This window comes from Pimephales promelas, chromosome 21, assembly GCF_988280905.1.
Source record: "Pimephales promelas chromosome 21, fPimPro1.hap1.1, whole genome shotgun sequence".
NCBI lineage: Eukaryota > Metazoa > Chordata > Actinopteri > Cypriniformes > Leuciscidae > Pimephales > Pimephales promelas.
Window position 1 is genome coordinate 3992593 of NC_142789.1, and position 22544 is coordinate 4015136.

Here is a 22544-nt window from a genome sequence, read left to right on the forward strand (position 1 = left end):
TATTACATGTTGAGTAATAAAACACCATCATCTCCACGTCGCTTTTACAACAGCTCTAATCCCTCAGCTCTCTCGGTTGATGATATTTACTTATTATTAAGTTAATTTTGAACCAAAAAAGTGAAATAGTGTAAAATGAAAAACAAAGGCAAAAAGTAATACAAATGGGCTAGTAATACAATCACACTGCCAGATATTCTCCTCTGGTTTTATAACACCTACATAACAATGTGTGTGTGTCAGATCAGCACTGGTTATGCATGAGCATCAGATGTGCTTCCTTTTTCAACAATCACACATTGATATGTGTTCTCATATAGAGTTGTGTTTTGCATCATCAGGTCTGCTGGCAGAACTGTGTGTTCAGCATAGTGATTATATTATTGACAGCAGGAATGATGTGAGGAGTGATTGATGTGTGTGTGATATAACACAAAGAGCCTGAACTGATGAGTGATGTCACTTCCTCATGTGGTTGTCAGTCAATGCAGACCTAAATGACCTAAATGACAAAGACACACAGTGTATGTAGAATTTGAGTTTACGTTCTCAGCCATTCATTGCCATCAACAATTTAAAATCCCTCTTATGAGATCTGCATATAACCTCCTCATTTATAGGCTATGGCTATTGCGCATACACTCGAGTTATTTGCATGGAATGATTAATATTAATGAAGGCATTTAAAGCACATGCATAAAAAATTAGCTCCCAAACTGGGTCAGCCTCCTTCCATTGGAAAAACTGGACGCCTGTGCCACTGAAGAACAGGGTTATATTTCTCTGTCAGGGCATTGAAATGCTGTTCTTTCTTGCAGATACGAAGGCAAAAAATATGTTTGCTGTCGTCTCCGGTTCAACTACCAACCTATGACGACTTCCGCTTCCGAAACACGGAAATATGAAAAGGGTCCATTTGTTTATTTCACACACAAGTAAGCAGACAAATAATGTCACAGTGCCTATGAATATGTAATATTGCACATTGTCCAACATTGATATTCAGATAATAAAAAAAAATGAAATAAAGCCAACTAAACTAATCAAGAACCAAAATGACTGTTCTGAGGAGTTGTGGACATGTCTTTATCTCCTGTTTTAATCATATGTTGAAGAATTGCTGATTCACAGCGCCACCTAGTGCTCACTCACAGAAGGGGTTCAAATCACAGATGCTTGACGATCAACACAACTACTTCACAATTATTCATTCAAAAAAATGAAATAAACAAAAAAAATAACGTATAACAAATTTTTAAAAATCCAGGTGGATGCTGCACATAATGGTTGAGGAGATTCCCTGCTTCTATGTAAAGTGTTTTGAGTTCAGAGAAAAGCGCTATATATATGTAACAGATTATTATTATTATAAAAAAGGACAATAACTCTAAATATAGCTTTTTTAATTAAGTTATTTTGTAATAGTAAACACAACCTACATCAAATAAAGAATTTCAGAAATGCAACTGTCTGGTAATGTGTCAAAGGTGAAGGTGTAGTAGTTTTGTTATTGGTTTAAAGATGATGTATATTTTTAGGACTGACCTCTCGTTTCTATCATGTGCTCCTCCAGTCAGAAGCGCATTGATGGCCTTCCTCAGATGCCATTTACTGACACACAAATCTCTGTCGAGCAAAGGTCAACAAGAGCGCTAATGCAAGTCACATTAACAATGATCACTCAAATATATCCTTCTCTAAATATACAAACTTTAAGAGTTTCAATAACCTTGTTTTGCTGCACGGAGTGAAAGAGTAACACGCAGAACATCGGAATCGAATAAAGATAAGTGCCAAGTACAACACAATAACTTACCAAGTCAGCTTGTGCATTACATGATCACTTTAATGTCTTACACATATCACACATGGAAAAGATGTTAGACACAACAGAAACACTGGACAATGGGCTCTATGCACGGTGTTATATCCGGTGAAGGATTAAGGATGCTCGATAACTTCCGCCGATCATAGAGTCCAATGCAATACCGAGAATTTATATTGAATTTTATACTCCATGGTTATACTAAAGAAACGTTAGTCACAAAAACAGATAAAACAGACACCCCTCGTTGTGTTTATGCTTCTTTTTAAAATTATATTAAATAAACATAACTATATATAAAATTACATCTAAACGTATGTACGTTTCGTTTCAAAGACGGGAGGACAGTAAATATTGAAGACTCTGCCATAATCCCGTTTTCTCCGGTTTTCCTCCGCTTTAATCTACACAACCGGAAATGGACGAGCATCCTTACGTCAAATGCGGAACTTATGCGTGCATATAGCCCATAACACTTTTATCAGGCTTTGTGTGTTTAAATAGGTCTGATACTGTAAATGTAAGTGATTTGCTATACGATGGACGATTTATTGGTGTTGTGCCTTATTGCTATTCTATGTTTGTTTGATTTTGCTATTTATGTATTGCACTTTGGTTAGTTTTTTGGTTTTTAAAGTGTTTTATAAATAAAATCTGAGATGAGTAGAGTTGAGTTAACATTAATGCATTAACTAACATGAACTAACTATGAGCAATATATATATATATATATATATATATATATATTTTACAACATCTATTACATTTTGAACAACCACAATTGTTCAGTGTTTGTGTTAGTTCACCGTGCGATAACAAGTTAGCAGATACAAGTTTTGATTTGAAATTATGCATTAGTAAATGTTGAAATTAACGTTATCTGCTGTATTGCTCATTGAATCATGTTAATGTTAACAAATGGAACCTTACTGTAAAGTGTTGCTTGCCATATATAATCCAAATAAATGATAGAACTAAATAGCACTATAACATGCGGTATCTTGGCAGACGAGCTCTGGGTTCTAAAGGAATTGAAAGAATGTGCATGAAGTTTGTTCTATTTTTGAAGAGACAATTAAAGACAAAAGTCTCCTGCAATATTAACACTGAAGCGATCAGGTAATTGTTCTTGGGAGGTTGTCAGTCTTGAAACTAGAGCCATTTTAAAGGATTAGTTCACTTCAAATTCACTCTCCCACATGTCATCCAAGATGTTCATGTCTTTCTTTCTTCAGTCGAAAAGAAATGAAGGTTTTTGGGGAAAACATTCCAGGATTTTTCTCCATATAGTGACTTCAATGGGGTCCAACAGGTTGAAGGTCCAGATGTGAGTTTCAGTGCAGCTTCAGAGTCTCGACACGATCCCAGTCGAGGAATAAGAGTCTTATATAGACAAAACATCCATCATTTTCTAGAAAAAAATAAACATTTATATACTTTTTAACCACAAATACTCGTCTTGGATTAGCACTGCGATGTGCCTCGCATTATGTAATCACGTTGAAAGGTCAGGCGGTGACCTGACATAAGCGGAAAATGTAGAGTAGTGTGAAAACCTCCAACTTCAAAATCGTCCGACATCTTTGTTTTAGCTTTTATTTATTATTATTTTTGTACGGAATTCAACGTAGTCTTTGCACGTTCGCTTTAAACACTAGGTCTGAACTTACGCCTACGTCACGCTTGACCTTTCAATGTGATTACGTATCACAGAGCTAGTGCAAGATGAGCATTTGGGGTTAAAAAGTATATAAATGTTTATTTTTTTATAAGATGACGGGTTTGTCTAGTTAAGACTCTTATTCATTGGCTGGGATCGTGTGGAGGCTTTAAAGCTGCACTGAAACTCACATCTGGACCTTCGACCCGTTGGACCCCATTGATGTCAATATGGAGAAAAAACCTGGAATGTTTTCCTCAAAAACCTTAATTTCTGTCCAGAAATTTAAATTCTGAAGTGAACTAATCCTTTAATGATAACTTCCAACTTCACATGCTTGTGTAAAAGCGTGGCTCTATAAGAGATCCTTCAGATGATGTTTAAGTGTATATCTCAATGCAACGAGGTGAGAGTCAAACGAAATGCACCAAACTATCTTCACACTCTCTAGGCACCGTTATTTTATACGTCTGGCAGGTCAGTTTATAATCACATCCAGCGTTATTGTCCCAGTACTCGGATCCTTTGACCCGGTAGCGTATGGCAAAGTGCAGCACGGCTCCGGGAGTCATGATGAACGGAGGGACAGGCAGATGAAAACGAAACACATCTGTCTCCGGATCAGACCCGTCTCTGTGGACAGTGGAGATCCAGCTCGCTTTACTCTCCGCACGGCTCTTCCAGTCTGTGAACGAGTAGATCACCGTCACCTCTTTCTCGTACGCCAGATTCAACACCTGCACAGTTCCTACAATGCCCAGCTCGGAGTAAAACGTCCGCTCCAGGGAAACACTCTGCTGGATCAAGCGCTCGAGGAATCCAGACTCCGCACTTATATTATCAGGGAAGGCCGGTTGGAAGTAAGGAAGCTCCAGCTCAAGCTTTTTCCTGGACGCGAGCTCAGAACTGGCCAGAAGTCTCATGATGACGTGGACCGGCACTCGCGGATCCTCGCTGGCCGTGAAGAACTTCACATCCTCCAGCTCGAGCCCCAGGGAGTCCACGAAGCGGACCTGCATGTTCTTGCACGAGTGCTCACCTGTGGAGGACGAGAGGGATTTGGCACGTCTCCTCATGATGGGCTTCGGCTCCGGCTCGCAGGACGGCCCGCGACGGCCCACGGGACACCGAGCGGGACCTGGGTTTGGGCTCGGGGGTCGTATTGCCACCGGGGTCCTGTGTGGAAGTAAGTTGGAGATGTCCTGAAGGTGAAAGCTCTTGACAGGTCTTAATGTTTTATTTAAAACGCTTGTGAACTGGAAGGCAGGTCCAGATCCATGCGGATGAGAATCCATTCTCACTGTGCTTACTATAAGCAAAAGGAGAATATGTAAGAAGATATGCCGTACACAAGCTATGTAGTTTCACGTATAAGTCACAGGTGAAAATATATGAGTGCTGCAGTATTTGCCAAGTAGCTTTCCAGAACATAAATATTTTTTAGGCATTTATGCAAACTATTGACCACTCTTTTTTGACAACTATACATTTTCAGTTACACTTTATTTGAAGATGTCTTAAATTAACAGTATAATTATACATTTAAATAATGAGTAATATTAACTTAAGTAACAACACGTCCTTCCTTACCTATAGTAACTACATGTAACATATGGTACTGTAAAATAAAATGTTACCAAACTTTGTTATGTTAATGTAAAGACAAGACATTTAGATTTTTTTTTTTTTTTCAACTTTGCCATAAAGTGTCTATATCCTTTTTGGAGACACTAGTCTAATAATTCCTTTCCTTCATTATGCTATGTTCACTTAATACTAAAGCCTAAAAACACAAATGTGTAACACACGTAGGGGAGAGCGGTAAAATCCAATTATTAACTTTTTATTATAAAATAATGCCATTTTTTGAATAATTGAAAATATAGTCATTTTTTAGTTTGGCAATAAACACACCACAAAACACAACTTTGCATAGTTCAAAATGTAGGCAAATAATAATTAATAATTTCTAAACATTGACTCTCAGTCTTGATTCATCTTTTTTCCTCAATAGAATTCATAAAATATAGAATAGAATAGCCTTGTTCTAATAGGGGCACATTGCATCACAGTGTGACAACATGCCCCACCAGCACAACTGGGATTTAAACTCGACTGGCTAATGTATCCCGCTGGTTATCAGCATGAAAGAACTACTGTATCCCAATAGTTAACTACTGTATCCCAATAGTTAAATAACAGATAGATAATATAAGCTCAAAATAATATCAGATTTGTATGAATTTAAATATGAACACACACACAAAAGAAAAAACTTCTTTTTAGCAGAAGAAATGTACTTCTGCTAAATAAATCTTCAGTGATATCTCCCAAACATATTTTAATTTTGACGCATTTTTTTGTTCATATAATAGGCCTATAATGTTGATTTCACAACTAGTAAATACACAGTTTCGTCATAGCATGGAAAGTTTTAAAAGTGTGTTACAACGAGTCTACTTCTGATTTAGGCAAAGTTGACAGGTCTCAATCAAGATGTTCAATGTAAATATCTAAATCTGGCAACAGATTCTTACCTCAATTACTGCAACTTTACGAAGAACGACCTCAGAAAGATGAATGCTTTTAAGGTGGAAAATACCTCTTCACCCAGAGTGTCTGTAATAATATACTCAGAGATCAAGCACCTATGACATTTAACTGGTCCCATAGGAGGAGTAGTCGAAACTACCACACCAACGATTATTATTATTAGACCACTGTACATGAGATTTGACATTCTCACGTCCTGCATGTACACAATGCATAGCCTACGTCAATCTCCATTCACGAGAACTAGAACTAGACTATCGGCTATCGATATCTTCGGCAAGCTTCGGGTTGCATTTCTGTCGCGTCGCTCTTTTACAGTCCACAGTATTTTACAGTATCGTGTAGACGTGATACAGCGACCCTGAGCCCGTGACACTGTATAACTACATTTCCCACACAACAATGCGCCCTTCAGCATCCTCACATCTGGGAAACACGCCCGCGTAAAGATCCTCAGACTGTTAACCTCATATCGATTAGATTAGTGCACGAGACAGAATCGAGAACGCCTAATTTGACCGATGAGTCTCATTACACTGATCCGATGTTGTGCTGAATTATTGACGACAGAACGGGACAGATGCACCGAGGATTAAAGGGGCAGTGGGAGGAAACCTCACATGAACAAGAAAAAATGGACGAGGCTTCAAATCAAAAGACTCCGTGGCTTTAATACACGATAATTCATGCGTTTAGGAGAGTGATGGGAACAGTCTTACAGGAGAGCACTGTGCATAAAAGTCAGAATAAGCTTTTTTCTTCAGATAGAACAAAAACCAAAGCTTTGGGACATGCACCAAGGTAAGAAGAATAAATTACACAAAAAATCTTTAAATGTTGAATATCGGCTGTACTTCAGCAATCATCCATTTATTTCTGATCTTGATCAACCTCACTTTTTTATTGAAAGCAAGAAAACCACAAAGGTGCCTTTGCATCCACCACCGAATAATGGCATCAGCCTGTCATCTGAACCTGTAAGTATTTGTGTGTAAACTTATATAATAATTCTATAATAATATATTTAATGCAATTTGATACAATTCAGTTCACCACACACTTTTCATGTAGTGTGTAATAGAGCTGTTTGTGAATGTAAAAGGTCTGCAAAGTCCAGATAAACTGAGTTAGGCTAGTAGTCACTTGAGTAATCATATATATAATCGTATATATTATATATATTCATATTATATTCGTGCATTTGTTTGGTTTCATCTGCCTTTGTGTTGAGACTGGACTTCTTTAATGCACCCACTTATGTCATAAACTACACATACTCCAGTTAACTCGTATAATAACTCTGTTGCTGACAGTGGAATCGCAGCTTGATTTTGTCCTCGGTATGATGTTAGTACTGGATCAAACTCGCCCGTCAGTGGAAAAGTGGCTAAAAAGAAAACTGATTCTAAACTGAAACAAGTTGTCAGTATTTCCAGTCTCACTTCCTGCTGAATCTGCATAGGTTTGTAACAGATTTGCATAATGCCAGTCTATGTTCTTCATTGGCTACTTTGACCCACACTGTAGTTGTATCTGAGACTGGAAGAGTTTGGCTCGTGTTGTTCATGTGGAGAAGACGCTGTTTTCTGCTGACAAAGCAAATCCACTTTTGCCGTGTTTTTGGTCAATCGCATTACAAGGGACGACACTATACAGGTGTAAACAGGGTCGGGTGTAAAACGTTTTGAGCTTGTCACCTTTCAGCCACTTCCAGATCTGGTCGAAAGCGGACAGAAGAGACCAGTGTTGTAGTACTCGAGACTCGGACTCGTCTCGGACTCGGTCTCGAGACCATATTTTAATGGTCTTGGTCTTGTCATGGACTCGTGTGACTCGTACTCGAACATTTTTTTTTTAGGACTCGGATTATTCCCGAGTCCACTCGAGTTCAATTCAAAATATTTTTCATGATTATTAATGTATGTTAATAAAATATTTCTTTAAATTGATTGACACGCCCAGTGATTGGTGATTTTCTAGTGCGCAACTGCGCATGACAAATTGTAATAAAATTACTTTTAACACCACCTACAATGTGGCCTTTTTACCCTAAACTGATCATATTTTTTAAACTCTAAGTAAATTCAGTAAAAAAAAAAAAAAAAAAAAAAGGATTTCTCTAAGTAAATAAAAGTAAATTAGGTAATCAACCCTCACTGGTCTCGGACTCGGCCGTCTCTGGTCTCGGACTCGACTCTCTATGGACTCGGTCTCGACTCTCCCTGGTCTCGGTCTCGACTCGGACTCGAGTGAGGTGGTCTCGACTACAACACTGGAAGAGACTAAAACACCAGGTGTAAACAGGAATGTTTCTCTCTCGTCTACTTGTGATCAGATTGACCAAAACGCTTCTTAAAGGGGTGATGAACTGATAAATCAAAATTTCCTTGAGCTTTTGACATCTAAGACGTCATCATATTATAAGAATATCAGAACTGTTTCAGAACTGATAACGTCCTTGTAAGTCCAATAAAAGCTTTTATTGACACCAGGCTCAGCAAACAACTCGTTTTTCAAAGTGGGGAACTATGACGTCAAAGGCGTTAAAACACATGGCCGGTTTAGCCCCGCCCACCGATTCGCGCATTACACGCATAGCTAAATAACATAGGCTTACCTACTGATGACAAACTACCGAGCTACCGAGACATACAAAATATTGTGCAGTGCCTGGTTGTGGAAGAAGACCGTTGCTGCATAAGCTTTCTCTGGATTCCAATAGGAATGGTTAAACGTTCCAGCTGATGGGGGTAAAACATTGTCCGTCTGTTAGCTTCATTTCACTGAGGATTGTTTTGTAAACTAGACTGGATTTGCAGACCGATTAAGATTAAAAAAACGGCGCTGTGCCGTCTATATTGGATCTGACAGGAATGGTGCAACACACGGACTCTGGGTCAAATCAATCCGGTTGCCATTTTACAACATTGGGCGTTTTCAAAACAAATTCCCTCACGTGCAATCACAACAGACTGACCAATCAGAGCAGAGCAGGCTCTCAGAAAGGCGGGGTTTAGAGAGTCTGAATCTGTAATTGAGGCACTTTAATAGAACATACCAGTAGATATTAAACACATCATGGGAGGTATAAGTGCTTTTTTCCCTTTGTGTCTAGGACTCTCAGCAAAGGTTCAGAAGGACAAGACCTGACAAAATGTTGATCACGGCGAACACCACACACAGGTAGATATTGCACATTGATAAATAAATGTTGTATTTTACAGTCAACGGTTCGGATCATATTATGGTTTTTGAATCATGGATCAGACAATTTTCCGGATCAGCAAGAAAAAAAATAACATTTAGGGGATGGGTAACTTCATTTTCCATCTATTACCTAAAGCACACTTTAAGTAGGTTCTCCAATACCCCTTTAAAAACTACTAGCCAGTAGTACTAGTTCAGACATTAATAAAGGCAAGTGAACAGTCAGTAAAGAATACAAACAAATAAACCCCAAGCATAAATAAATACAATACAATAATGTTACAAATAGTATTCATTTTAGGTTCAGAAATGAAATAACTAAATGTAAAATAACACATTAATGACATATAGTCAACAGCAGGTGTTTATAGGCTTCTGTCACTTTAAGACCGAATGCACGGATTTTTCTCTTAAAACATAACATACTGTTTTTTTACGAAAATACTTGCTGGTATTTGGTATTTTTACATAATTTTGTGTGTATTTGTCCATCCAAGTCCATGAAGACGCGAAAGAATAATCAATTCGAAGTTTGTGCGCTCTCCGAAAGTTACGGATTAAATTCGCTTTGGCCTCTTCTAGCACTGGAATGGTTTCAAATTTACTGATTGTGTAATCTAGCAAGACAAAACATGTGCAAATTATAAACCTTCAGACTATGGCGGTTAAACTTTAAATATTATATCATTTTCTAAGACTTGACTTTTGGTTCCTCAAGGCAACACAACACCAAGATCAAATCTCACGCGACTTCCAACAACGGACAAAAGGAGAGGCAACAAAAACAAACCAGCAGTGGTGCAAAAGAGACTGGCAATGGTGACTCAGGTAAAAGCTCAAGCGTAAGGCCTGTGAAAGTGCAGAGAGAAGATGAAGAGGAAGGCTGTACGCTGCAAAGTAAACCCAGAGAAGAGGACAGCGCCAGTGACCTCTCCGATTCGGAGCGATATTCTGTGTTTCCCGCTGGAATCTCTCCGCCTGACCTGGACCTGCGAGCAGAAGTCATCGACCCGTCGGACTTTCAGACCTCCAGTTCCAAGTTAAGAGGATCCTATCCAGATTTCTTACCTCCTCCTTTTAATTCATGGAGTCTGCAGCAGTTAGCAGTGTACTTGAACACCGACGGCAAGAACGTTCCTCGGCCCAAGCCCGTCGGGAAACTCGAGAGATACTTGGACCGGCTACTGCAGATTGAATGGCATCAGATCCGAAGTGTCCAAGAAGAAAGTAGCAAATCCAACACCCCAATGCCTAAAGCTCGCCACTCGTCTTCTCATCTCAGCCTCAGCTCTCCTAAGTGTATCCTCCAGTGTCAGCGTGCGTTCCCTTTAACGTTACTCTCCTCTTTAGCCACCCGTCAGCTTTTAAGCTGCTCTTGTCCACAATGCCAGAACCAGTATCTCATCTTGAACGGATCGTGCCGCTCTCATGCCTTCCCTCACCACACACTCCTGGAGAAGAAGCGTCAGGCCTTGCCAAAACGCAGCAGCAGTGAAAGCAGAGCGCATCCGATGGAGTCGAGACACAGATCCCGGGAGCACAGACTCAGTGATCCTCTGAGCGACAGCAGCCACTGGAGGCGCATGCAAGCCGTCGGGAACATCCGCAATCCGGCGGGATCCACACGCAGTCCTGAGCGGGCCACAGCAGCCGGCCCCTGCGATGGGAGAAAGAGAAGGCCGGGGGAGAGGAGCCGCTCCTGTGTTGGCGTCAAGGAGATGGGCTTTACGCCACGAGGACACAGTGAACAATGGAAGAGCTGTGATCCAACACAGTCCTGTGCTGATCCTTCAGAGGCTTTACAAACACCCAAACACTCTGCAACCGGTCCACTGACCAGGAAGCAGAAACACGTCGCATTTGTCACAATGTAACACTTTCTTCATGGAAAACACTTTCTCTAAAATGAATGAATTTCAAAGTACCGATAAGAAAATATCAAACCAGGTTATGTATTTTCTGAGAAATTTGTGCAATGACATTTACTGTAGGCAACTGATAACTGTTATTTTTGTGAATGTATGAAGTCAGTTCTTCACATATATGGACATGATGTTTTGCAAACCGAAAGTTGTCTTCATTTCTAACAGTGTTGATTTATCATTTAAAACCTTATGGTGAGATGTTTTGGTTTAAAGATTGTAAATGATATTTGGTGTGATGTTTTTTTCTTTTTATCTAATGCAATAACTCTAGGTCTCATTCTTTGTGTACGTTTTTATGAACAAATCTTGATTCATTAAACAACGTTTGTTCCAAATTGAAAAATGTAGTGACAACTGAAAGCACACATTCCCAAAAATCGCACACTCTGGGTGTTCATACACTTTACATATACATGTACAGTACACTCACCTAAAGGATTATTAGGAACACCATGCTAATACAGCCTTAATTCTACGTGGCATTGATTCAACAAGGTACTGAAAGCATTCTTTAGAAATGTTGGCCCATATTGATAGGATAGCATCTTGCAGTTGATGGAGATTTGTGGGATGCACATCCAGGGCACGAAGCTCCTGTTCCACCACATCCCAAAGATGGTCTATTGGGTTGAGATCTGGTGACTGTGGGGGCCATTTTAGTACAGTCAACTCATTGACATGTTCAAGAAACCAATTTGAAATGATTCGAGCTTTGTGACATGGTGCATTATCCTGCTGGAAGTAGCCAACAGAGAATGGGAACATGTCAACAACCATGTCACGCTCAAAATTGCTTAAATCACCTTTCTTTCCCATTCTGACATTCAGTTTAGAGTTCAGGAGATTGTCTTGACCAGGACCACACTCCTAAATGCATTGAAGCAACTGCCATGTAATTGGTTGATTAGATAATTGCATTAATGAGAAATTGTTCCTAATAATCAGGTGTTCCTAATAATCCTTTAGGTAGGGGTACATATTTAATCTCAAATATATTTCATCACAAACACTAACCTACCCATCAGAGAAAACTTTCTGCATTTTTACTGTTAAAAAAGAAACAACTAAGTATGATTTATAAATTGTTTTATAAAGATGTCCCCACAAGGACAAGGATTTGGGATTTTGGTGTGGACTCTGCTATTCTTTTATATTTAGAATGATTTTTTTAACTATGTCTTTATCTTATTTTTCGTCACTGTGAACGGGCCTTTAAGCCTCTAAGTTTAGCACAATCATTTTGTCTGTTTATGACAGCATTGTTTAAAAAATGAAGTTTAAGATGTGTTCATAACAGTACTATACGCATGCTGTACCCCATGTTTATTTTTGTTTAAAATGTTATTTTTAGTCATTTTTCTTTTATTGTTGTTCTGTAAAAGCAATATATAGGCCTACATTAATTTCTCTGGAGCAACGTTTATCAGCATGTAAATAAACAAACAAAACAAAAATCAGCAATACTTGTATGTCTGCAGATTACACAGGTTATTCTGTTACAGTAATGTATCTAATGGTAAGATTCACTGTTAACATTGAAACACACAATTAGCCTTAACATGACTGTCTCAGTGAGCAAAACATCACACATCTTACATTGTATAACTTATTATTTTTTCTTATGTCTGATTCAAATGTTGAATGTAATGGTCATAAATAAAACATGTTTGTAAAGCTCCTCTTGACATGGGAGCAGTTTGTAATAGATGTATCCAGTTGTAATTCCAGTTGTTTTGGGAAAAGATTCATTACCATCACTACTGCTACAATATAGGAATATGTTAATATCATCTACTGTAAGTATGAATCATATTTTGAATTAAGGAAGAAGTTTTCACAAGGGCGATATGGGCGATATATGGACTAATTAATTTTTTCAAAATGTTCACTGATGTTACAATCAAATTAATGTGTAGGCTAATAATAATAATATAAATTTTAATAATAGGCCTACTTACCATGTGCTTTTATGGGAGAAATGTACTGAGCTGAACTGAAAACTTATTTTGTTTTTGGTAATGACGCAAAATGAACTGTATTTTCATGGTCAGTTAAAGTGGAAAAGTTAGCTTTTTTTGTGTCCCTCGTAAGTCAATTGTTCTAACGTTACTCGTTAATTTCTAATGTCAGTAGAATTTGGAATGAATGTTAATTGTTGTTACTTGCAAAATATTAATACAAATATAATAAAAAGTTTTTTTGTAGCGAAGACTAAGGTTTACAGAAATGATTGTCGAAAGTTTGCATACATTTGTTGAATTCGTAAACTTATATTAACATACTACTCTTCCTATCTATTTTTCCCATATTTTCTATTTTATGACATATATATATATATATATATATATATATATATATATATATATATATATATATATATATATATTAGGGCTGTGCAAAATTTGCGATTAATCGCATCCAAAATAAAAGTCTGTGTTTACATATATATTTGTGTGTGCTGTATATAATTATTTTGTATATATAAATACACACACATGCATGTATATGTTTAAGAAAATGTGTTATTCCTATATAAAATATTTATATTTATATAATATAGATTATGTATTTATATATATATACAGAATTTAATAGCAAATAATTCTTAAATATATGCATGCATGCATAGGTATTTATATATACAAAATAATTATATACAGCACACACAAATATATTATGTAAAACAGACTTTTATTTTGGATGCGATTAATCGCAATTAACTTTTGCACAGCCCTAATATATATAGATTAAGGTTGTATATAAGATATAAGAGTATGCGGCTGCTAACAGGGCGGAACTGAAATTGAGCAGATATTGTTTCCGTCATCAGCCGAGCCTATTTTTCCAGCGCACCACATACAGAAATCAAACATGGACGAGTGTGCACAGCGAATATTAGAGAATTTGACTGAAGTAGAGGTTGCTGCAGAAGACATACTTGCTGACAAACAACAGGTACCTATGTATTATATTTGATGGATAAGGAGAAGTGTCGCTGAAATAGGGTGAATTAATGAATTGGCGCTTATATATTGACAGATTGTGGACATGGATTTGCGGAGAAACAGAAATCGAGAAGCATTAAACGCTTTACGAAATCATTCCTCAAATGGCAAGTCCTAAATATTGTTCATATCATTAATATTATATATGTTATTAGTCTGTGATAACATGATATCTCATCTCATCTTAATTTATATGTTGCATTTGCATTTATATGTTCTGGTTTTGTTCATATGTTCTGTTACAGATGTTTATAAAATAGGGATACATGTATTACTGTAGTTTGTACACAATTAGTGTCTGTATTTGATAAGCATTACATCTATGTTATGAAATATATTACATGATGATTTACCGGTATACATGTAAGTGTATAACTTATATTAATTTTTTCTAGTACTGAAGTTTCATAAGGATATCTTATATTTATTTAATATGAATAGTCATCATTTTAAACCAAGAATAGAACGTTATCGTGACCTAATCCCCAAACACATTTGACCTATTTTATATGGTAAAAGAGCCCTGTAAGATGGCACACTAACTCAACGCTGATGCTCATTAATATTATCTCAGTTGAAAAGTTGATGATCTCAGAAACCAAACAAATGTCCTCTACAGATCTCAGGAGGTTCTATCGGATATTATCTGCATCATAATATTATTTAAACAGTTTGTTGCTATTTGCCTGTGAACATGACAATAATGCATGATCCAATCTAATCTAGACAATGTTAAGGTGTGTTTTGGAAATATGTTCATCAAATTCCCCCAAGAGAGAGCCAGATCCATGATCCTTAAAGGTGAGCATGCCCTCTTTAACCATATTTCTGTCTTAATAACACATTCTCCATGTTTACTTTGCCTTTTGCTGTTATTTGTGCTCAACAGACCAAGAAAACCTTGACAAGGAAATAAATGACCTCCGCAAACGACTAAAAGCAAAAGTAAATCGTCTCAATGAGTTACAAGGTAGAGTTTATACCATCCTGATTCATTGATACTTTGGCATAGGGGTGAGATATATATATATATATATATGAAGAGTTCAGATGCAAAAGCCTCTAAATGCCATTTGAAATTTTCTTCTTTAATGATAATTTTTTATCAAACTTGTATATTTAAGTTCAGTAATTTCACTTAAATAACAATTAATAGGTAATTATCATTGCAATTTAAGTGAAATCACTGAACTTAAATATATAAGCTTGATAAAAATTATCATTCTAGAAGAAAATTTCAAATGGCACTTAGAGGCTTTTGCATCTGAACTCTTCATATATATATATATATATATATATATATATATATAAAAGCATCAAGCATTCAATGGCTTTTGAATGCTTGATGCTTTTATTGAAACAAAAAAAGTTTGATTTTCAATTCATCCTGAATCGCACCGCTCTATACAATAGTTTAAAAAGCAAGTTAGTGACTTACATTTTGGACACAATATTGCCTATTTTTGCTCTATTTGGCAGGCAAAAACAGTTCCAAACAAAGCCACGACAGAACTGTTTGCGTCTCTGAGCAACACACAGTGGTTTCATTACTGAATAAATTGGTCTATTTGAACGAATCGATTGAATTAATGACTCTATGATTTGCTCATTAACAGTAACCTGCCGCCTACTGGCAGTTGCACTTTCATATTTAAAATATCTTTTCTCTACAAAATTCTACTGTGTCTTATTATTCTAATTCAATTTATTTGATTAAATGTAATAATTTGACATTATAAATTATGCATAGGCTTCATTTAAGTATAGACAAAATTGCCTGTTATAAAGACACCAGCACTATATCGTCTGATCATCGTTATCAACAAAATCCCAGAAAATATCGATATACATTCATTTTTTTTTGGTCAATATCGCACACCTCTACTTTGACGCACATAACACCCTCGTCTTTAGGTCAGTGTGTAGTAAATATCTACTTTATAAATTTAACTGACAGTGTCAGAAGTGTTGCAGGTTAATGTGGTGAAATATGAGTATATACTTGAGCTGATATTGTGTATTTCTTCCACAGGGAAGCCTGAGCTGACGGGATATAATCTTGCCCCTCTGAGCTCTGATGAGATGAAGGCAATCAACAGCCTCATTAAGAGATGAGATTCCTCAGGCTGTCTTCATGATTTCCGACCTGGAGTAAACGCAAACCAGCGAGACTTTACTGACTCAGCTGCAAGTGTTTGTCGTCTTTTTTTCGTTCTGTTTTTGGTCAGACTCACACAGTCATCGTTCAGTGCTTTTACTTTGATTGTGTCTAAAAGCCTTGCTTCTGTTTTGTGGAATGAGAAACTGTTGACAAGTGCAAGCCAAAAATAATGCAGATTCAAAAGCAAAATCAGTAGTTGTCGCCAGTGTCTGGCTTCTTTATGTTGTAATTTTGTGATCAACATTGAAATGGTATTTTTCTACTCAATAAACTCAATGTTTCATCACCTTTTTTGCATTCATTTGATTTTAAAGTGCAGTATACATGGGATAATGATTACTTTGACCACTTAAATATTATATGTATATAAGCAGTTAGCCAAGAACTCTTCCGGTTGGTATTTCAACAGAATGAAGGTAATGCTGGGTACACACCAAAATGTAAATGATGGTTATAATATAACATATAAAAATATAACATACAAAATATAAACTTTTATCTTTTTTTATATGGTTCTGCAGATTATCTTATGAGATATTCCCTAGGTGTGTTAAGAGCGTCCGAACCTGCTCGGAAGAATGTCAGAGCCACCCCGATCGCGAATCGTAAATATTCAACATGTTCAACATTCAAAATCATTCCATATAAGGATAGGTGTACCAGTACCAGCAGGGCCGTACTGGGACTGAAATTCAGCCCGGGACTTTAAGATGGAGAGGCCTTTTACGCGAGTACCCTTGGTGCACGAGCAGAAGGATTTTTTGCAGTTATTTTAATTCTAATAGTGTTTTTATGGTATAAAGAGAATCAGATTATGCTGAAAACCTTCAAGAAACTTTGGGATGACACCTGCCTCCTCAGGTTGTATAAGCAAGTCACCACTGCACTGAACACAACCAGGTCAGCAAAACCTAATCTCGAACACATAAGTCACAGTATACTGCTAGTGCTAACTACCAGCATGTCATGTGCACAGTCAGTTGGAGTGATAAAATAGTTACAAATACTCAAAAACTACAATGCAGTCCCATAAAATAGAGATTTGTGTGTGTGTCTCAGCTTGGCTCCCTGGCTTAGCTTCCCCTGTGATGGACCCTGCCTCTGCTTACTGATGTGCAGATACATATGCATGAGAAGAACTTCAGTTATAAATATGACTAAGAATAAAACATTTTCTAATTCAATCTGTGCTTCAGTCAGGTTATTATCTATTATGTGGAATTATTGGCATTTTAACCTATATGTAAATATCTGATTGATTTATTTTCCTAATATGATTGCCTACCCAGCCCTGCACACTGCCCCTGTACCTGTCACTGTTTTTATACTGGTTCCATTCTTCTCCTCCTGCTCTTCTTTCTCTTGCTGCTCTCCTTCCTCCTGCTCCTCCTCCTTCTCTCCCTCATCATCAATATGACTGCAGGGGTCATCCTCAACCTGTCCTTCTCCATCACTGACCTTAACAGCTAATATACATACAGAGATTACTTGCTTATAGAAGGATGTTGTCTGTGTGATGACACACTGCAAACTGCTCTTTATAATATATAATATATCTCTAAACATGTGAGGGATACATGGCTATAACATGATAACAGCACATTTTTAGTACATTGCTAATAAATCAATAATTTGACACAATTACACATACAGCTAATATATGTATGTACAATTATACATACAGCTAACATACATACAGAGATTACTTGCTTATAGAAGGATGTTGTCTGTGTGATGACACACTGCAAACTGCTGTTTATATATATATCTCTAAAATGTAAGGGACACATGGCTATACCATGATAACAGCACATTTTTATTTCGTGGCTATCTACCAAATAAATCAATAATTTGACACACAATATTGATTTAAAAATGAGTTTACTGTTTTAAAAACTATTGTATTGCTTCCGCTAAAGAAAATAGTTCTGTCTATACGGTTAGAATCCTGCGTGTCCATGGCAACTCGCGGCCTGTTATCAAGCAATAACAGACCGCATTCGTGGCACGAAACTAATACAATCGTTTTTATAGCAAATACAACCGCCTCGCTCTACATTATCCCTTATATAATATATATGCCTATATTTAAATGCAAATATAAATAATTTCAGTGTATAAACGCATCACTAATTGTGCACCTGTCCTGCTGCTGGGTCCTCCTTCCTCATCTGTAACGTTACCTCCTGCCACAGCACCCTTTTCCCGGAAAAGGTCTGTTAATTTGGCGCATTTAGCTGCCTCTCGTGCCAACATTTTTTTCTTTTTCATTCTTATTTTTTCGGCCCCACCCATTTCTTTCTCTTCTTTCCTTCTTTTCAGCATTTTTAAATGTCCGTCTCTGTTGCAACTTGCGTTCATACAAATCTCCAAACTCCTTTTCGGCGCCTTAAGTTTGAGCCAATCGGATGTCAGGAAAAACGAGGATCAGTCCAAGTTAGGAGGGGCCGCTCGTATCCCCCCTCAAGATTGAAGGTATTGGTTTGGCCTAGTCTGAAACACACACACACACACACACACACACACACACACACACACACACAGTTCCGCTACAGCTGAGCGGCCGTCGCGCCGGTCGTTTATCATAAAACGTTTCATCCAAAAATATATATATATCATTGACCACCGGCCGGTTCGGCCCGAAATGGACCGGTGTTGCAGTCGATTCTGTTCCCTACTGGAATTCCTGTTCCCCCTGACAGCGCATGCGTAGCAGTTGCAACGAAGCCTAGCTGGACGTACGGAAAGCGAAAAAGACCAAAAGCATTGGCGCAACATTTAAATGTCTTGCTATTGCAGCATAATAAAATGGCTCTCGCACTCCAATGATATTTCCGTGAATTAATTTAATTAATTTTGCACTTGTTCATAGTTTTTGTATTATGTCTGAATATAGCAATTCAGTTCAATTGTGCCCATACCAATTGCCTTATGTGTCCATGTTGACATCCAAACTCAATGCCTATTGTCATATTATTATTTATAAAGATTGCAAACGTCAGAGATGACAGTTTTATGATATACTTTGTAAACAATATAAAAATATATTAACAATAAGTACAATGTCACCAAAATACACATGAGAAAAAGAGTTCTTCACATTATTGTCACAAGAGAAACACATTTTCAGGTGACACCTTTTGTCCCCTGTATGAAAATAAAAATAATTACATAAATATGAATAAAACCATATGTTGCCATTACTACCTTAATTATTATTTTTCACATGCAAGATATAGATGGGTGCAACATAACATTCTAATCATAATTAATTCTAATAATAATTAATAATTTCAGAGGGCACTAATTAAATTAATAAAATAACCATATTAATAAATGGTGTTCTAAATTGGGGAGATGACCACACAACATTGTCTCCTGAATTTTTTATTCTTGCTGGCACATTCCAACAATGGATCCAAAAATGTATGAGGTAATCAACTTCAAAACATACCCATTTGACATAAAAAGACCATATGTAATTCGCAGACGTTCCTCCAATTTCCAAATTGATGGCAAGTAGCCTAATTCCAAATGATAATTATTCTACACAGTGGAGAGGTAACTATACAGACAGAACGAGGTATAGTGATACACCAAGACTTGATACAAACAAAAAGCCCATACTTGTCCATGCTATAGCCTTCTTATAATTGACTTGCCAGCAACTAACATGGTGATTACTGAATAATGTGATGTACTCTAATGCTTTGACTGTTGAACAAAAAAAAGTTGAATTACAAAATAATAATAATAATAATAATAATAATAACCTATCCTGCAATTTCAGTTTAAATTGGCCTTATCTTTCATTGGGCCTTTGTAAAGGGGCCATCTAAATTGTTGTTTAGATTTATTTTTACTAAAGCTAATAAAGCTATTTCAATGGATGGCCAACTTTACTACATCTCCTCAAAAAAAAAAAAAAAGGAATTTAAATGTGTTTCTTGCAATTATAACGAAATCAGTCTTTCAAAACAAGCATTATTTAAAAAAATAATGGAACCCTCTACAGTAGTTTGAGGTGTATACTTCTATAAGCCCTGGAAAGTGAGACAGAAAAAAGGAAACCAAACTTAATGATCGATACATTCAGAGAAACTAAGCAATAGAGTCAAAACACCTGGGTTAATAAATTGCTATTCAATAAATCTGAAGATTTCAAACATTAGAAAAGTGATTATGAACCAAATAAACATCTCCCTTACCTACAAGCAATCTCTCGATTCTCTGACTCTAGGTGGCAGTGTTTCTTCTTTATCGTGTGTGTGTGTGTGGTGGGGTTAACAGTGATCATTTAATGGACAGCTGGTCACTGTAAAACTCTCCACTCGGTTGTTTTGAAATGATCTAAAATAAGCGGAATGAGAAAGAGGGGTCACGTTTTAGCAATACTGAATGAATCAAAAAGTCTGGTTAGCTGAAATGTGCTGGTTTGCCAGGTTGCGTGCAGTGGTACAGTCCTGGATGCCATCCAGTGTGATGAAGTTATGAGTCAGAATGAGGTGGGAAACAGAAGCCTGTTCTCACTTATATAATCTCCAAAACAAGACATTCCACTTGAGGAGAACGACATGTGAAAACACAGGTTTATAACTATAAGTTATGCAAAGCCGGACTAATTTTATGTGCAGAAATACAGCGGCGATGTTTAATGGACAGAGGAAGGCCAAGAACAAATCATCTCTCGTGTCGTGCGTACAGTCATAATGATCCAATATCATCACGTTTGCACAGAGATGAGTCAAAGCTGAAGCTGTCTGTCCCAGCTTTACAAACATACCACTTAAATACTGCACTTGCCAGAGGGCAAATGTGAATAGAAACCCGCAAAAATTTACTGTCCGTGACTCAACATCTAGAGACACAAATCATAAAAAGGCTTGAAGCAAATTCTCAGGTTTTTATTAAATGATACGGATGGTGTTTCCAAATAAGATGGCAGTATTTTTTTTTTATTTTTTATGCAGCAATTAATTTCAATTTCTGAGTTGAATACTGTTGCTTTTGGCTGCTGAATTTTGCAATCTTATTTTCCTTGCGAGAGCAGGCGCAGACTGTAGTCAACAACTCTGTCAAAACTGTGACAAGTAAATTACAGATCAATTCATCATCTTCCATACAGCTTATTTTGGACATGTCTGTTGATCTCTGCAGCTCCTGGCTTGTCTGATGTGCTTGAGAAATACCTTCTTTTATTAAGCATTTAAAATTCAGGCCAAACTAATTTGTCTATAAATTCACTAAGTGGCCAAAGGTATGTGGACACCCGCAGGCCAGGAGAATTCATTCTAGCAGTTGAATCTTACACTGGAAAAAATCATTTCTTTCTCTGTATTTTTGTCTTGTTTTCCAGTACAAATACCTGAACATACTTAGATAAAAAAAACAAGCATGTGAGAAACAAAATGACATTTATTACAAGGTTTGTTTTTTAACAAATACATAAAAAGTTAAGTTATTCTTAAACAAGAAAAATGTCTACCAATGGGGTAAGAATAATTAACCAGTTTTTACTTCAAATTCAGTCAACACATTCTCATCCCAAGACATTATCTAACTGACGCTTTTGACCATACGTCAACATCCGACGCTTTAGGGCACCCTTTAACGTCAGTTAGATGATGCCATCATAGGGTGTCATGATCTAACTAACGCTTTACCTTTAGCGTTAGTTAGATGACGTGGGTAGGTTTAGGTCTGGGGTAGATGGCATCATCTAACTGACGCTAAAGGGTGCCATAAAGCGTCGGATGTTGACGTATGGTCAAAAGCATCAGTTAGATGACATCTTAAGTTTTTTTTCTGCCTCCATTTGCATATATTTTGTCTTGTTTTAAGAATAAATACACTAAATTGTGATCCATCATTAAAAAAAAAAAAAAAATTATATCTTAAATATCTTCGTCACCATGAAATCAAAATGGACCATTCTTGTTTTATGGAATATTGCAGTTTTTATTATAAATGATTTCTTTGTGACCCTTATTTTTAATTCATGTTCCTCATAATCTTGAATCAGAATACGTTCCTCTTGCAGTATCTCTGCTCTGATGGCGAGGGCGGAGCAACCTGTCACTCACATGAGATCAGCCAATAGAAAACCACGACCATCCAATCAAGCCCATGGACAAAATCAAGCCCTGCTCACATTTGTTCTTGTTTGAGAAGGATATATATGACACAATAGGGAAGACAAGGCAAGTGC

General features: G+C 37.0%; 3 protein-coding genes across 4 annotated transcripts; 2 read left to right on the plus strand and 1 right to left on the minus strand.

The window, feature by feature from the left end:
- Positions 1-3750: 3750 nt before the first annotated feature.
- ppp1r3db (protein phosphatase 1, regulatory subunit 3Db) lies at positions 3751-6571 on the minus strand. Its single transcript, XM_039663350.2, has 2 exons — positions 6023-6571; positions 3751-4794 (listed from the first exon to the last, which is right to left on the minus strand). Exon 2 carries the CDS (start codon positions 4778-4780, stop codon positions 3899-3901), a length of 882 nt encoding a protein of 293 aa, XP_039519284.2. The 5' UTR covers positions 4781-4794; positions 6023-6571; the 3' UTR covers positions 3751-3898.
- fam217bb (family with sequence similarity 217 member Bb) lies at positions 6527-11502 on the plus strand. 2 transcript variants are annotated; one of them, XM_039663349.2, is made up of 4 exons: positions 6527-6839; positions 6949-7015; positions 9154-9221; positions 9964-11502. In XM_039663349.2, the coding sequence occupies exons 1-4, from the start codon at positions 6742-6744 to the stop codon at positions 11117-11119; spliced, it is 1389 nt and encodes a 462-aa protein (XP_039519283.2). In that variant the 5' UTR covers positions 6527-6741; the 3' UTR covers positions 11120-11502. The 2 variants fall into 2 exon arrangements, with proteins under 2 accessions (XP_039519283.2, XP_088980933.1); XM_089124807.1 differs by having other exon boundaries at positions 6560-6839; positions 6953-7015.
- Positions 11503-13964: 2462 nt separating this feature from the next.
- On the plus strand, positions 13965-16622 carry pdrg1 (p53 and DNA-damage regulated 1). Its single transcript, XM_039663351.2, has 5 exons — positions 13965-14125; positions 14210-14282; positions 14902-14976; positions 15065-15145; positions 16208-16622. The coding sequence occupies exons 1-5, from the start codon at positions 14042-14044 to the stop codon at positions 16288-16290; spliced, it is 396 nt and encodes a 131-aa protein (XP_039519285.1). The 5' UTR covers positions 13965-14041; the 3' UTR covers positions 16291-16622.
- The last annotated feature ends 5922 nt before the right edge of the window (positions 16623-22544 follow it).